The sequence below is a fragment of the Hemiscyllium ocellatum genome, chromosome 10, assembly GCF_020745735.1.
Source record: "Hemiscyllium ocellatum isolate sHemOce1 chromosome 10, sHemOce1.pat.X.cur, whole genome shotgun sequence".
Classification (NCBI taxonomy): Eukaryota; Metazoa; Chordata; class Chondrichthyes; order Orectolobiformes; family Hemiscylliidae; genus Hemiscyllium; species Hemiscyllium ocellatum.
This window is the reverse complement of record NC_083410.1, coordinates 28513198-28531369: the sequence shown is the minus strand read 5'-3', so window position 1 is coordinate 28531369 and position 18172 is coordinate 28513198. Positions and strand designations below refer to the sequence as shown.

The window sequence follows — 18172 nt, the reverse complement described above, 5'->3', positions numbered from 1 at the left end:
TCAATGGTCTGCAGAAGAGAATGGCAAACCACCACAGTGCTTTTCCAAGTATATTTGTGGACCAATGTAGAAAAGCCATAGTCACCTAAAGCATTTCAGGGTATGGTTCCTGAGGAGTGGCACCCACTTAGGATCAAATCTATCACAAAGGAAAGGTTAAAAATCACACAACACCAGGTTATAGTCCAACAGGTTTAATTGGAAGCACACTAGCTTTCGGAGCGACACTCCTTCATCAGGTGACTCCAAAAGCTAGTGCTTCCAATTAAACCTGTTGGACTATAACCCGGTGTTGTGTGATTTTTAACTTTGTACAACCCCGTCCAACACCGGCATCTCCAAATCATGACAAAGGAAAGGAGTTTCAATTTTTTTTTCTTACGTTAAACATCCAACTTAAAAAATTTCAAGCAATATTTTTGCCAAAGACTATTTCCACCACCGTGTGAGAATTCTAGTTTGCATTTGAGACTCCCCACCTCATGGTGGCACTAGTTAGGCAATTGGTTGCATGAATTGCCACGGCTTTAAAATGTGCAACTTGGGAGTGCTGAGAGCAGCAGGGTAATTTTAAACACAGGAGTCATGCACACACTGTATTATGCACAATCTTGCCCTGAGGGTGAGCTCCTGTGTGTTTGTTTCAGCAGGAAGGTATGTGGAGGTACTTAAAGCTACGAGGCTTGTGAAGAAACGATATGAAATACGCTGCAAGCGATCAGGAGGCTGGCCCACCCATCACTTTTTAAGCAAGCTCACGAGTGTTTGCAGCCTGTGTACTCCGCCCATATGATTCTCATCTCAAATTCAGACTGGGACTACTTAATCTGTAAATCACTACACAGTTTGTATAATTAACTGAACAAACACGGTTCAGCACACCATTGTTCATGTTTTAGTGATTATTGATTCAAGAGAAATTGAAGTACTCTGTGGAGCATATTTAAAATACATGATGTCAATATGCTGTCTAAGACTTTTTTAAGTTGTTGTGCCTATACAATATGAGATGAGTAACCCTTCAGGAACTACTCTTGCATAAGTTCCTTCAGTAACTTTCCACTCACCAGTTATTAAATCATCATATCTGCCAAGCAACTTGCTCAGAATATGTGGTGTTACCCCTTCTTATATGAAGTCCTACCACAATGAAGAGCACAGCTTCAGGGACATCTGCTATGACATGGGATGTTTATATGCTGGATGCTTGAACAGAAATTCACGGCCTGAGATATTATTGTTAGAGTGAAGGATTTACAATGAGCAAAAGCAGGTTCAAATTAAAACATTTAGTTAGAAAAAGTATTTGATTACAAACAAACAACTCATCCATTTCTCAGGACATCCAGGATCTCTTACTGTAACTCACCTGAGCTGGAGGGTCATAGAGTTAAACAACACAGAAACAGATCCTTCAGTTCAATTCATCCGTCCTGACCAGATATCCTAAATTAATCTAATCCCATTTGCCAGTATTTGCCTCAAGTCTCTCTAAAACCTTCCTATTCATGTACACAGTAAGATGCCTTTTAAGTATTAATGATGAAGGGCTTATGCCCGAAACGTCGAATTTCCTGCTCCTTGGATGCTGCCTAACCTGCTGTGCTTTAACCAGCAACACATTTTCAGCTTTTAAGTATTATAATTGTACCTTTTAAATATTATAATTGTACCAGCCTCCACCACTTCCTCTGGCAGCTCATTCCATACATGCATTTCCTTTTGTGTGAAAAAGTAGACCCTTAAGTCCTTTTTAAATCTTTACTCTCTCACTTTAAATCTATGCCTCCTAGTTTTGGACTTCCCTACCCTGGGAAAAAGACCTTGACTATTCACCTTATCTATACCCCTCATGATTTTATAAACGTATAAAGGGTTACCCTTCACCTGCCTCTCCAGGGAAAATAGCCCCTGCCCCCTCAGCCTCTACAGCTCAAATCCTCCAACCCTGTCAATGTCCTTGTAAGGAAACTTTCAAGTTTTACAATATAGCAAGGAGAGCAGAAATGAATGCAGTACTTCCAAAAGTGGCCTAGTCAATGTCCTCTACAGCCACAACATGACATCCCAACTCCTATTCTCAATGCATTTACCAATAAAAGCAAGTGTCCCAAATGCCTTCTTCACTATCCTGTGATTCCACTTTCAAGGTCAGAAGTCACACAACACGAGGTTATAGTCCAACAGGTTTATTTAAAATCACAAGCTTTCAGAAAACATCTCCTTTGTCAGGTAAAGTGGAGGGAGGCACTCAGGCACAGAATATATAGGCAGAGAGTTAATGGCAAGATAATTCCAGATGATTAGAATGGCAACAGATAAGTACAAATAGTGTGAGCAGAGTGACGCCAGGATGCATAACAAGCCTTTACAGGTAATCAAAAGTGTCAAATCGAGTCATAGTGATGTACAGCATGGAAACAGACCCTTCGGCCCAACCCGTCTATGCTGACCAGATATCCCAATCCAATCTAGTCCCACCTTCCAGCACCTGGCCCATATCCCTCCAAACCCTTCCTATTCACATACCGATCCAAATGCCTCTTAAATGTTACAATTGTACCAGCCTCCACCACTTCCTCTGGCAGCTCATTCCATACACGTACCACCCTCTAATTCTGGAGTCCCTGACCCCATGGAAAAGACTTTGTCTATTTATCCTATCCATTCCCCTCATGATTTTGTAAACCTCGTTAAGGTCACCCCTCAGCCTCCGATGCTCCAGGGAAAACAGGCCCAGCCTGTGAGCCTCTCCCTATAGTTCAAATTCTCCAAACCTGACAATATCCTTGTAAATCTTTTCTGAACCCTTTCATGTTTCACAGCATCTTTCTGATAGGAAGGAGACCAGAATTGCATTCAATATTCCAACAGTGGCCTAACCAATGTCCTGTACAGCCGCAACATGACCTCCCAACTCCTGTACTCAATACTGTGACCAATAAAAGAAAGCATACCAAATGCCTTCTTCACTATGCTATCCACCTGTGACTCCACTTTCAAGGAGCTACGAACCTGCACTCCAAGGTCTGTTTGTTCAGCAACACTCCCTAGGTCCTTACCATTAAGTGTATAAGTCCTGCTAAGATTTGCTTTCCCAAAATGCAGCACCTCGCATTTATCTGAATTAAACTCCATCTACCACTTCTCAGCCCATTGGCCCTTCTGGTCAAGATCCTGTTGTAATCTGAGGTAACCTTCTCGCTCTCCACTGCACCTCCAATTTTGGTGTCATCTGCAAACTTACGAACTATACCTCTTATGCTCGCATCCAAATCATTTATGTAAATGGCAACAAGTAGTGGACCCAGCACCGATCCTAGTGGCACTCCCCTGATCACGGGCCTCCAGTCTGAAAAACAACCCTCCACCACCACCCTCTGTCTTCTATCTTTCAGCCAGTTCTATATCCAATTGGCTAGTTCACCCTGTATTCCATGAGATCTAACCTTGATAACCAGTCTCCCATGGGGAACCTTGTTGAATGCCTTACTGAAGTCTATATAGATCACATCTACCGCTCTGCCCTCATCAATCTTCTTTGTTACTTCTTCAAAAACTCTTATCAAGTTTGTGAGACATGATTTCCCACGCACAAAGCCATGTTGACTATCCTGAATCAGTCCTTGCCTTTCCAAATACATGTACATCCTGTCCCTCAGGATTCCCTCCAACAACTTGCCCACCACCGATATCAGGCTCACTGGTCCATAGTTCTCTGGCTTGTCCTTACCACTTCTTAAACAGCGGCACTACATTAGCCAATCTCCAGTCTTCCCGCACCTCACCTGTGACTATCTCAGAGATATACAAATATCTCAGCAAGAGATCCAGCAATCACTTCTCTAGCTTCCTACAGAGTTCTAGGATACACCTGATCAGGTCCTGGGGATTTATTCAGCTTTATGCATTTCAAGACATCCAGCCCCTCCCCCTCTGTAATATGGCCACTTTGCAAGGTGTCACCATCTTTTTCCCTACATTTCACATCTTCCATATCCTTTTCCACAGTAAATACTGATGCAAAATACTCGTTTAGTATCTCCCCCATTTTCTACGGCTCCATACACGGGCCGCCTTGCTGATCTTTGAGGGGCCCTATTCTCTCCCTAGTTACAGTTTTATCCTTAACGTATTTGTAAAAACCCTTTGGATTCTCCTTAATTCTATTTTCCAAAGCTATCTTATGTCACCTTTTTGCCCTCCTTGTTTCCCTCTTAAGTATACTCCTACTGCCTTTATACTCTTTTAAGGATTCACTTGATCTATTCTGTCTATACCAGAAATATGCTTCCTCTTTTTCTTAACCAAACCCTCAATTTCTTTAGTCATCCAGCATTCCCTATACCTACCAGTCTTTCCTTTCAACCGAACAGGAATATATTTTCTCTGGATTGTCATTATCTCACTCCTAAAGGCTTCTCATTTTCCAGCTGTCCCTTTACCTGTGAACATTTACCCCCAATCAGCTTTTGAAAGTTCTTGCCTCATACAATCAAAATTGGCCTTTCTCCAATTTAGAACTTCAACTTTTAGATCTGGTCTATCCTTTTCCATCACTATTTTAAATCTAATAGAATTATGGTCACTGGCCCCAAAGTGGTCCCCCGCTGACACCTCAGTCACCTGCCCTGCCTTATTTCCCAAGAGTAGGTCAAGTTTTGCACCTTCTCTAGTAGGTACATCCACATACTGAATCAGAAAATTATCTTGTATACACTTAACAAATTCCTCTCCATCTAAACCCTTAACACTATGGCAGTCTCAGTCTATGTCTGGAAAGTTAAAATCCCCTACCATAATCACCATATTATTCTTACATATAGCTGAGATCGCCTTACAAGTTTGTTTCTCAATTTCCCTCTGACTACTGGGGGGTCTATAATACAATCCCAGTAAGGTGTTCATCCCTTTCTTATTTCTCAGTTCCACGCAAATAACTTTCCTGGATGTATTTCTGGGAATATCCTCCCTCAGCACAGCTGTAATGCTATCCCTTATGTAAAATGCCACTCCCCCTCCTCTCTTGCCTCCCTTTCTATCCTTCCTGTAGCATTTGTATCCTGGGACATTAAGCGGCCAGTCCTGCCCATTCCTGAGCCATATTTGATGTAAGTAAAGTGTCAACTGCTGAATAATAAATGAAGGAATGACCTATGAATCAATTAATTAAGGCAAAGAGATTAACAATAAAATGATGTTAGAGACAAACCAAATGGTTGGAATATCATGTTAGGTATCAGAGACGCATGATGGGGGTCTAACAAAGTAACAAGTAATCAAAAACCAAACCCAATGATCAAGGTCGAGAGATGATCACAAGTGATCAAGGTAATGGTGTCAAAACAGCAGTAAGGAAGATTTTACAAACACTGAACAGTATGGTGGGGTTACATGAACCCAAGATCACAGTTGAGGCCGTCCTTTTAATAGTTTCTGCTCAGTGATTCTGCATTGCTGTAACCTTGAAGACTGCAGGGCAGATGCTTACCCGAAGATCGGAGACTGAATTTCCTTGACCGAGTGGGTGGAATATTCCTGTCCGGCGATTGTTGCATGGTGTCCATTCATCCATTGTCATAGGATCTGCATGGTCTCGCCGACATACCATGCCATGGGCCATCCTTTCCTGTAGTACATGTGGTAGACAAGGTTGTTGGAGTCACATGAGTACATACCGTGTACCTGGTGGGTGTTGTTCCCATGTCTGATGTTAATATCCACATCGATGATTTGGGATGTCTTGCAAATGTTGCCATGGCAGAGTTGTGCGGTTCTCCTGAAGGCTCAGTTGTTTGCTCTGAATGGTATTTCCAGGAGCTATGAACCTGCACCCCAAGGTCTCTTTGTTTGGCAACACTCCCCAAGACCCTACCATTTGGGGAAAGAATCCTATTATCTATTGTATGTCTACACAGATAAGAATCACTCAAATACAGAATGATTTTCCATTATTTGCTGTTTTCCATTACAAATAACTGACTAACAGAGCTACAGATTAAGATTTAGACTCATTAACATTAAAATTCTGCTGTGGGCTGCATAGAAGCATGAATCTTTATTCTATCCATCATGGTAAAACTCTGTGGAAAAGATTTTCAATATTGTTGCCTAAATGATAATGTAGTGGACCTGATTTAACGATGATAGAATCTGCCCAATTATCAGCCCATTGATTCACCCCACCAACAGCTCAACTGCTAGTAGCATGTTACAGATTACCACCTACACAGGCAATAAGGAGCTTAGGAATTGGAGTCAGCTAATTAACCACTCAAACATGTCCACTATTCAATGAGATCCATAACTGTACTGTGACTAACATCGTAACTTAATACCATGGTTAGCAAAAGGCTATCAAACTGGCGTCAATAATTACTAACTGGTAAATCAGCAATAGACATTTATGGGAGATAGTTCCAAACTTCTAGCCCCCTTTAGGTGTGGATGTGTTTCTGCATTGCACTCTTGAAAGTTCTGTCTAACTTTTTACAAAAATTGTTCATGGGATGCCAACGTCTTTGGCCAAACCAGCATTTACTGCAAATCCCTAATTGTCCTTGAGAGGTCAACAGTTTATCCACAAATATTCCACGTTTCTCCTTCATATCTTGAGAGCACCCACTGTATAACCTGCTATATTCTCAGTTCCAACCAACTGAGATTACCACAAAGGACTTTCCCCTCACCTTTCGCCTAAGGTCTAGTGACCTTAGGTTAGCCACCAGCAATCATCTGTGGACAATAGTAATGATACTTGCTTCTAATATTCAAGAACTACAACCCCAGTTTGTATAATCTTTCCATGTAATTTAATCCTTCAACTCAATTAATCATTCTGGTAAATGTATACAGCATTTCCTCCAATGCACAATGGCCATTATCTCTCCGCCTATGAATTCTGTGCCTGTGTGCCTCCCTCCACTTCACCTGATGAAATAAATCAAGCTTGGAGGGTTTGAGCAATAGGGAGAGACCAAATTGGCTGGGGCTACTTTCCGTGGAGTGTAGGAATCTAAAGGGGGACTGCACAGAGGTTTATAAAATCATGAGGGACATGGATAAGGTAAATACACAAGGTCTTTTCCCTGGAGTGGGGGAGTTCAAAACAAGAAGTTTAGAGTGAGAGGAGAAAGATTTAAAAGGAATGCAAAGGATGACTTTTTCACACAGAGAATGGTGCATATATGGAATGAACTGCTAGAGGAAATGGTGGAGGCTGATACAATTGCAACATTTAAAAGGTAACTGGATGGGTGTAGAGGGATACAGGCTAAGTGTCGGCAAATGGGACTAGATTCGTTAAGGATATCTGGTCAGCATGGACAATTAGACCGAAAGGTCTGTTTCTGTGCTGTACGTCTCTATGACTGTATGACTATAACCTAGTTTCATATGACTTTTGACTTTGTCCATCCAGTCCAACACCGACATCTCCAATCATGATTATTTTCTATACCTGTTCATGGTCTCTGAATTACTTCTGTACCTGGACCCACAAGTCTTACTAGAAGTCCATTATTTCCAGATTTCTCATTAGAAAGTATATCCTTCAATCCTTTACTGTGTTGAAGTCCATTTGTCACAGTCTAGTCCTTTCATTTAAAATTTCATTATCTCGTTGTCATTTAATTCTTCCATATATACAGCTTATCATTTCAACAACATAGAACATAGAAAAATACAGCGCAGTACAAGCCCTTCGGCCCTCGATGTTGCGCCGATCCAAGCCAACCTAACCTACACTAGCCCACTATCCTCCCATATGTCTATCCAATGCCAGTTTAAATGCCCATAAAGAGGGAGAGTCCACCACTGCTACTGGCAGGGCATTCCATGAACTCACGACTCGCTGAGTAAAGAATCTACCCCTAACATCTGTCCTATACCTACCACCCCTTAATTTAAAGCTATGCCGCCTCGTAATAGTTGACTCCATACGTGGAAAAAGGTTCTCATGGTCAACCCTATCTAAACCCCTAATCATCTTGTACACTTTTATCAAGTCACCCCTAAATCTTCTTTTCTCCAATGAAAACAGCCCCAAGTGCCTCAGCCTTTCCTCATACGATCTTCCTACCATACCAGGCAACATCCTGGTAAACCTCCTCTGCACCCGTTCCAGTGCCTCCACATCCTTCCTATAGTATGGCGATCAAAACTGCACACAATACTCCAGATGCGGCCACACCAGAGTCTTATACAACTGCAACATGACCTCAGGACTCCGGAACTCAATTCCTCTACCAATAAGAGCCAGTACACCATATGCCTTCTTCACAGCACTATTTACCTGGGTGGCAACTTTCAGAGATCTATGTACATGGACACCAAGCTCCCTCTGCTCATCCACACTACCAAGTATCTGACCATTAGCCCAGTACCCCATCTTCTTGTTACTCTTACCAAAGTGAATCACTTCACACTTAGCTACATTGAACTCCATTTGCCATCTTTCTGCCCAGCTCTGCAGCTTATCTATATCCCGCTGTAACCTGCCACATCCTTCCTCACTGTCAACAACTCCACCGATTTGCGTATCATCCGCAAACTTGCTCACCCAACCTTCTAGCCCCTCCTCCAGGTCATTTATAAAAATGACAAACAGCAATGGTCCCAAAACAGATTCTTGCAGAACACTGCTAGTGACTGCACTCCAAGATGAACCTTTACCATCAACTACTACCCTCTGTTTTCTTCCAGCCAGCCAATACCGAATCCAACCCTCCAACTCACCCTCAATGCCATACCTCCGTATTTTTTTCAGTAGCCTACCATGGGGAACCTTATAAAATGCCTTACTAAAATCCATATACACCACATCAACCGCTTTACCCTTGTCCACCTCCTTAGTCACCTTCTCAAAGAATTCAATAAGGTTTGTGAGGCACGATCTGCCCTTCACAAAACCATGCTGACTATCCTTGACCACATTATTCCTATCCAGATGTTCACAAATCCTATCCCTTATAATTCTCTCTAAGACTTTGCCCACAACGGAAGTGAAACTCACCGGCCTATAGTTACTAGGGTTATCCCTAATATCCTTCTTGAACAAGGGAACCACATTTGCTATCCCCCAGTCTTCTGGCACTATTCCTGTAGACAACGAGGGCATAAAATCTGCAATCTCCTCCCTTGCTTCCCAGAGAATCCTGGGATAAATGCCAAAGGGCCCAGGGGACTTATCTATTTTCACCCTTTCCAGAATTTCCAACACCTCTTCCCTACATACCTCAAAGCCATCCATTCTAATTAATTGTGACTCAATATTCACATCGGCAACAATGTCCTGTTCCTGAGTGAATACTGACGAAAAGTATTCATTCAGTGTATCCCCAATTTCTTCAGCCTCCACACACAACTTCCCACTACTATCCTTGACTGGACCTATTCCTTCCCTAGTCATTCTTTTGTTCCTGACATACCAATAGAAAGCCTTTGGGTTTTCCCTAATCCTACCAACCAAGGACTTTTCATGTCCCCTCCCTGCTGCTCTTAGCTCTCTCTTTAGATCCTTCCTGGCTACCTTATAACTCTCAATCGCACCAATTGAACCTTCATGCCTCATCTTTACATAGGCCGCCCTCTTCCCTTTAACAAGGGATTCCAATTTCTTATTAAACCACGGCTCCCTCACACGACCCTTTCCTCCCTGCCTGACAGATACATATTTATCAAGGACACTCAATAGTTGCTCCTTGAACAAGCTCCACATATCGATTGCACCCTTCCCTTGAAGCCTACTTTTCCAAGCCACGCATCCTAAGTCATGCCTCACCGCATTATAATTTCCCTGCCCCCAGCTATAACTCTTGCCCTGCAGTGCACACTTATCTCTCTCCATCACTAAAGTAAAAGTCACCAAATTGTGGTCACTGTCCCCAAAGTGCTCACCTATCTCCAATTCTAACACCTGGCCTGGTTCGTTACCCAGAACCAAATCCAGTATGGCCTCACCTCTTGTTGGTCTGTCTACATATTGTGTTAGGAAACCCTCCTGCACACATTGGACAAACACCGACCCATCTAACGTACTCGAGCTATAGCTTTCCCAGTCAATATCTGGGAAGTTAAAGTCCCCCATAACAACCACCCTATTACTTTCACTCTTCTCCTGAATCATCCTCGCAATCCTTTCTTCTACATCTCTAGGACTATTAGGAGGCCTATAGAAAACTCCTAACAGGGTGACCTCACCTTTCCTATTTCTAAGCTCAGCCCAAACTACCTCAGATGGCGAGTCTTCATCCATCGTCCTTTCCACTGCTGTAATACTATCTTTGACAAGCAATGCCACACCTCCCCCTCTTTTACCCCTACCTCTGACCCTACTAAAACATTTAAACCCTGGAACCTGCAATAGCCTATCCTGTCCCTGTTCTACCCATGTCTCCGTAATAGCCACAACATCAAAATCCCAGGTACCAACCCACGCTGCAAGTTCACCTACCTTATTTCTCGCATTGAAGTATACACACTTCAAGCCACCTTCCTGTTTACAGGCACCCACCTTCGAGATTGATGCCATGTTCCTAACCTCCCTACACTCCAGGTCCTGCACCCTAAAGCTACAGTCTAGGTTCCCATGCCCCTGCAGAGTTAGTTTAAACTCCCCGAAAGAGCACTAGCAAACCTCACCCCAAGGATACTGGTGTTCCTCAGGTTCAGGTGTAGACCATCCTGTTTATAGAGGTCCCACCTTCCCCAGAAAGAACCCCAGTTATCCAGATACCGGAATCCCTCCCTCCTGCACCATCCCTGTAGCCACGCATTTAACTGTTCTCTCGCTATTCCTCAACTCTCTATCACGTGGCACGGGTAACAAACCAGAGACAACAACTCTGTTTGTTCTAATTCTGAGCTTCCAACCTAGCTCCCTGAAAGCCTGCCTAACATCCTTGTCCCTCTTCCTACCTATGTCGTTGGTGCCAATGTGGACCACAACTTTGGGCTGCTCCCCCCTCCCCCGGAAAACACGATCAGAGACATCACGTACCCTTGCACCTGGGAGGCAACATACCAAATGCTAATCTCTCTCACCCCCACAAAACCGCCTATCTGTGCCCCAAACTATCGAGTCTCCAATAACTATTGCTCTGCTCTTCTCTACCCTTCCCTTCTGAGCAACGGGTTTAGGCTCCATGCCAGAGGCCTGAACCCCATTGCTTACCCCTGGTAAGTTGTCCCCACGACAAGTATCCAAAACGGTATACTTGTTCTTGAGGGGAATGGCCGCAGGGGGTCCCTACACTCCCAGTCCCCCTCACTGTTACCCATCTGTCTGCAATCTTTGGAGTTACGACTTCCCTAAAGCTCCGATCTATGACCCCCTCTGCCTCCCGAATGATCCTAAGTTCATCCAACTCCAGCTCCAGTTCCCTAACTGATAAATTTTAAAAGGTGTGACTTTCTATTCCATCCTCTAGTCATTAATAAATATGGGAAATAGTTGAAGTCCCAAAACAGATCCTTTCTAAAACCAACTAGTGACTTCCTGCCAGTTACAGCAATTATCCTTAATCTCTGTCAAACTATGTCAATAGCTTGCCTTGAACTCCCTGAACTTGGAGTTTAATGAATAGTCTCTTGCCTTCTCCAAATCTAAGTAAGTAACATCTATAAACTACTCCCAACCTCGCCCTTACTAATCCAAGTGTGTAAATCTGCTTGTATAGAGCCTTGCATCTCTGCAGAGCTCTGCTCACAATCACTAAAATTGTAATCACCCAACATCAGGCTATAGTCTAACAGATTTATTTAGAAGCAATAGCTTTCGAAGCACTGCTTCTTCATTAAGCGGTTGTGGAGTATAAGATCATAAGACACAGAATTTATTGCAAAAGATTAAGGTGTCATGCAAACTGAATTGATATATTGAACAAACCTGGATTGTTGAGTCTTTCATCATTTAGAATAGGTTGCAAGTTTCAGTTCCTTAATATGCAAATCCCAGAACTTATTTTAAGTCACTTTGTCGAGATAGCTTAAGGTTTTATATCAAAAAGTGACATCTCAGCTCAGTCAATGCACTAACGTTGTGAGGTCAGAGTCTGTCTGTATCCCAATCTTGAGTCAGACTGGTTCTATTTCCGAAGTGGAATTTACAAAATAATACACGTATTGAGTGCCTGCATTGATTGCCTGCAGATTGTGCATTTTTTGAGCCAAATAGAATGTATCTGCAAATATAATTCTGCAAATATATATTCACCCCTTAGATTTATATGTGTTTGCGTGCATGTGAGAGAGAGTGCATGTGAGTACATGTGAGTGAGTGTGAGTGCATGTGAGAAAGTGTGTGTTGTGTGTGTGAAAGCTTGGTAAAAGAAAACATTTTTGTTATATTTATAAAATATCCTGAACTCCCAATGGTGAAATGTGGAAGGTTGTGTCACCCACAAATCTATGCTGCTATCTCAGCTTTTCCTGTGTGTTAATGTTACAGCCAGTCCCAATCACAGTTTCCCGACGTATTACAGTTAAAGACTGTAGGGTAGGGAAGGAAAGGGACAAGCTGGGTTTGCTTTTATTATGTACCCACCTCCTCAGTTGATCAAAACAAGGTCAATTTAAAAGAATCCCTTCCCTAGTGGATATCTTTCTTCAAGAGGAACTGGTTTATCCAGGCATTCTTAAGTTGTAGAGTCATAAAGATGTGCAGCACCGAAACTGACCCTTCAGTCCAACTTGTCCATTCCAGCCAGATATCCTAAATTAATCTCGTCCCATTTGCCAGCACTTAGCCCATATCCCTCTAAACCCTTCATATTCATAAACCCATTCAGATGTCTTTTAAATGTTTTAATTGTACCAGTCTCCACCACTTCCTCTGGCAGCTCATTCCATATCAGCCCCACTCTTTGCGTGAAAAAGTTGCCCCTTAGGTCCCTTTGAAATCTTTCCCCTCTCACCCTAATTCTATGCCCTCCAGTTTAGGATCCCCCACCTAATCCAGGGAAAAGACTTGTCTACTTAACCTAACCATGTCCCTCAAGATTTTGTAAACCTCTATAAGGTCACTCTTCAACATCTGATACTCCAGGCTATGCAGCCTCTTCCTATGGCTCAAAGCCTCCAACCCTGGCAACATCCTTATAAATCTTTTCTGAACCCTTTCAAGTTTCACAACGTCCTTCCTATAGGAGGGAGACCAGAATTGCAGTCAAAAAGGATCAAGTTTCTTAATTGCTAAATATGAGAAATAGTAGTGTCAGAAAAAGCAGAAATGAGAACTGACTCCAAAAAATATAAATGTTAAAGGATTTACAATTGTGTTTTTTGTGAAGAGAAGACAGTGGAACATTGCATCAATTACATTGGATAACACCATTGGTATTGATGAAATTGATTTTGAAATTTTTGGCTTTGCAGGTTGACTGAGAACCATTTGTCCAGTTTTATTTGGATGGTGGCTGGCTTGAAGTGCTTAAAGTGAAACATTGTATTTTTTTTTGTCTTCAGTGCAGGAATATTTAACGACAATACTCAAACTGTGAACTTCACAGCACGCTATTCCATGCTAGCGCATCAGTCCATTAATACCAGGGTTTGCAGCTGGTGTTTGCACTTCTTGTATTAGTGAGTTTTGAGAAGATTTGAGTTCAGGTTGAGGTTCATCATCATTCTAGGTAACATCATCAGTGAGCCTCTGGTGAAGCACTGGTGTTTAGGTTTCCTTGGATTTGTGGTGTAATTTCCTTTGGTAATGTCATTTCCTGTTCTTTTTCTCAGAGGATGGTAAATGGGGTCCAAGTCGATGTGTTTGTTGATAGAGTTCTGGTTGGAATTCCACACTTCTAGGAATTCTTGCGAGTGTCTCTGTTTGTCTTATCCTAGGGTGGATGTTTTGTCCCAGTCGAAGTGGTGTCCTTCCTCATCTGCATGTAAGGATACTAGTGATAGTGGGGGAAAAAGAACAGGAAATGACATCACCACAGGAAATGACATCACTAACCCTTGGAAACCTAAACACATAAATAGAAAGAGGGTCACAACACCAGTGTTTCACCGAAGGCTCACTGATGATGTTACCTATTATGGTGCCGAAACATCTGAAAACTAACCTACCAACTCAGCAAGCAAGCTTACATCCAGAAGTGTTTTGTATATTACCGAAAAGGCAAAGCACAGACTGATGTTGCCAGTCTGGAATATAACCCACAGCAGATGCTTTCCTGCTGAAATGAGGTGGGAAATTAGATTACCTTCCACTTCAACCTTTTGAAGTCTTTCACTTTTTCAAGCTTCCTTGGCACCTTACAAGGTGCAATATTCAAGGCTTTACACAAATTATCCTCAGACAGTCAGTGAATTCCATGCTTTGAAGTTACGTTATCAGTCAGGCTCAGTTTGCAGTTTTAGTTTTTAAAAAAATACATTACTGTTCAAAAATTCAAAATGTAATTTGGTATTTTGGTCCATCATCATGTCAATGACTTGGATGAAAGAACAATTGTTGTATATTTAAGCTGTTGCTAAGTTAGGAGAGACAGAAAATTCTGTAATTGGAAGAAGAAAGTCATTAATTGTCATAGAATGAGGGAGGCAGAACTCAATGTGGGAAAGTGTGGCACAAATGGTATTTCCTACTTATCAGCCTGACGCTAAATTTTATACATATCTAGCAGTGTGTGGGCATGGATACCTTTAGCATTCCAGGAGGTACAAAGGCACTGATTGAACATAAGAATTAGAAGCAGGAGTTGAGCCTGCTGTAATATAATCATGGCTGATCTCATCAGTCTCAACTCCACTTTCTAGTCTGCAGCCAATAATCTTTTAACCTGTCTCTAATATAAAAATCTATCTCCTCCTTAAATGTCTTCAGTATCCTGGCCTCCACTGCACTCTAGACTGTGAATTCCTCAGATTCACACCCCTTTGAGAGAATTAATTCTTCCTCATCTCTGTTTTAAACCTGCCGCCCTGATTGCTCTGCAATACTCAAACTAAGGAGTAGTGGTGTGTCACGGACTAGCATTTAAATTTAGGAACTGGATTGAAACCACACAGATTCATAGCCATCTATGTACCTCCCTCAATTCAGTTGTATCCATTTGACTTGTGTTTCAGCCAATATTCCGATGCAATTCATTCATTACTATGAGGTCAGCATGAACCTTTTTTCAAGTTTTTATTTTCAAAACACTGAAAATGACAGGAAAGATGGAAAAGGGTTAATGCTATTTAGGATCTAAAATGATTTAACTTCTAAAATGAATTTAATGTCATGAATCAGTCCCTGTCCAAATTCACGAAAACTAATCTGTAATATAAACTTAACTTTGGTTCATGATTCTGGTCGCTATCTAGTGACTCTACTGCAATGTGGGTATGAATGGGATATCAGGTGAGAATTGGGCCGAACTGTTGCTTTTTGATTTGATTTGACTTAGTATTGTTCTATATACTTAGGAAAAGTGAAATGTTTTGTGTGCAGTACAGGCAGATCATACCATAGAAAGTGCATTAGGAACAGGACAGAGTGAGGAATACAATGTTAAGGCTGCAGGAAAGGTGCACAAAGAGTGAGATCAACATTAAATTTAAAATTTGAGATGTCCATTCAGAAGTCTAATAACAGTGGGGAAGAAGCTGATGTTGAATCTGTTGGTGCATGTGTTTAAGCTTTTGAGCTTCTGCCTGATGGAAGAGTTTGGAAGTGATTATAATCGGGTTTTTGATTATGTTGGCTGTCTTCCTGAGGCAGTGAGAAGTAAAGCTGGAGTCAATGGATGGAAGGTTGACTTGGATGATGGATTGGGCTGTGTTCACAACTCTCTGTAGTTTCTAATGGTCCTGGGCAGGGCAGTTGCCGTACAAATCCATAATACATCGAGATAGAATGCTTTCGACAATGCATCTACAAAATTGGTAAAAATCTTTATGGACATTTCCCCATTATTAAAAGGTTATTATTGTCTTGACTCGTCTCCAAAGGATGAAAGGGTTATCGGTATTGCTATGGAAGAAAATGTTGTCATGCTCCTTAGTCTTTCGATTCTGAGGTGTCACTTGGAATAGCCTGCTTGCAAATGTGTTAAATATGTACTAGATAGAAATGCTTGTTTTCCATAATATATGTCAACTCGATAAGATTTTCTCATACTGATAATTGAAACAGTTAAAAGCAAGGGCAACTCCCAAGCCTAAAACCTTATTCACTGTAAAGGGCAGGGACAGCAGGTGCACGCGAACGTCATTTTCAAGTTAAACATCACTTTAGAATTTATCACCATTTCTGCAGTGCTGGGTCAAACTCCTGGAAGTTCCTACCTCACAAAACCAGGGGGAATGTCTGCACCACGTGGATTTCACTCGTTCAAGAAGTGGCCCACTATCACCTTCTCCACAACAATTAGATGGTCAACAAAACCCACACTCTAGAACTGAACTTCCAAAAAATTGTCAGATAATCTTTGGTCAATATTCCTCGCAATATATGTTTGTGTACATTTTCAAAGTTGTTGTAGGTATGTTTGCCGAGCTGGGAATTTGGTTTGTAGACGTTTCGTTCCCTTTTCTAGGCGATATCCTCCGTGCTATGGAGCCTTTTAAGAGTCCTGAAGCCAACAGAAGAAATATTATCCAGTGACTACAATGCAACTATCTACTGGGGAAATGCGACTCTGCACATTTACTTCGGTCGGTGATGTTAGGCATTGATTTCTTATAAACGCACTTCCGTCAGCATCAAAAGAAATTTCCGAAGGTGCGTCCTGCCAAAATTAAAAGAGGAAATTTTAATATAACCCGTAGTGAGGCATCACCCATATAGCACCTTCACCTTGGGAGCTCAATGCCGTCACATATGACCCCGGTGCAGTGATTGAGAATCCGTGCTGATAGGGTTGTGATTTGGCAATGGGCGGTCGGAATATTCCAAAATAAAACCTCTGTAGGGCGGCCACATAATCTCCCCACATCTATTCTTTGCAGTGCAGGTGTTGGCGTGGATGAAGCGTCGCCCAGCCCAGCCTGTGTGACACATAGACACGAACACCCACCCACACACACACACTCTGCAGAGTTCGCTCCATCCAGTCAAGGCGCGACTCCGCCGCTGCTTTTCCACCAGTTTCTGTCCCCAGCCGCTGAAAAGCGTGAAGCCTCCGCTAGGTTCTCATTATGTCAGGGATGGCAAGTCGGATCCAGAAGCTGCGAGGGCAAGCGGGAGGGATCGGTTCCCATGTCCAGCCCGTGAAATTTCTCAACCAGGACTTTGAAGCACTGCGGCAGCAATGCTTGGAAACTGGGACTCTGTACTGTGACGAGAGCTTCCCCGCCTGCCCTTCGGCTCTGGGCTACAATGAATTGGGACCGGGTTCATACAAAACCAGAGACGTCGAGTGGAAACGCCCCACGGTACTCAGCTTTCCTCTCACAGCAGATATTTGATTGTATTCATTCGTTTATCACTTAGTTAATTTCAATGCTTCTACTGAGTAATAACTAGCGGGTTCATCAAAACAGCAGGGAATCCCGAGGGTCGGTGCCGGTGATGTGAAATTCCTCTTCAGAGAGAGGGAAAAAAAACATCGAGATGTGCCACCAAATGTGACAATCCTCGGAGCAGAAACACACTCGAGCTGTTAGAGACAAGACAAAACGAAGCATTCTCGGCTCCGAGAAATATCTAGAGTAGAGAACTAATAAGTGTAATAGTCAGTCCTGGTTGCGATTTTATTTGAGTACAGCGGAATAAAGTGTGGAAGGTGTGGTAATAGCAGTGCTGCCTCAGAGCGTCAGGGACTCCGATTCGATTCTAGCTTCAGGCGACTGTCTGTGTGGAGTTTGCACATTTTCCCTGTGACTAAATGGTTTTACTCATACTCCAAAGATGTGCAGGTGAGCTGTATGGGCTCTGCTAAGTTGTGTAGGGATGTGCAGGTTAGCTGTATTGGTTGTGTTAAATTGCCCAAAGTGTGTAGGTTGGGTGGATTTCCCATTGGAAACACAGAGTTACAGGATAGGGTGGGGGCAGCTGGTCTGGGTGGGGATGCTCTTTGGAGGGTTGGTGTGAACTCCATGGGTCTCAGGACCTGCCTCCACATTGTGGACAGTCTATGGTTCCATGATTTATGTCATGTCAGATAGTTACCTAGTGCTATAGCCTCACGGGTATTTTTATTACCTGAGTGCAACTGTCAGTGGAAGCTGGTTTCCATCG

The 18172-nt window shown here is 42.5% G+C and overlaps 1 protein-coding gene across 1 annotated transcript in view; it reads left to right on the top strand.

Annotated features, from left to right (window-relative positions):
* The first annotated feature begins 16982 nt into the window (after positions 1–16982).
* The window catches only part of LOC132819701 (calpain-2 catalytic subunit-like), a 72807-nt gene continuing 71617 nt past the window's right edge, over positions 16983–18172 (top strand). Inside the window, exon 1 of the mRNA XM_060831364.1 lies at positions 16983–17367. Coding sequence (XP_060687347.1) covers positions 17131–17367 — 237 coding nt within the window. The 5' untranslated portion in view covers positions 16983–17130. The remainder of the gene's footprint in view (positions 17368–18172) is intronic.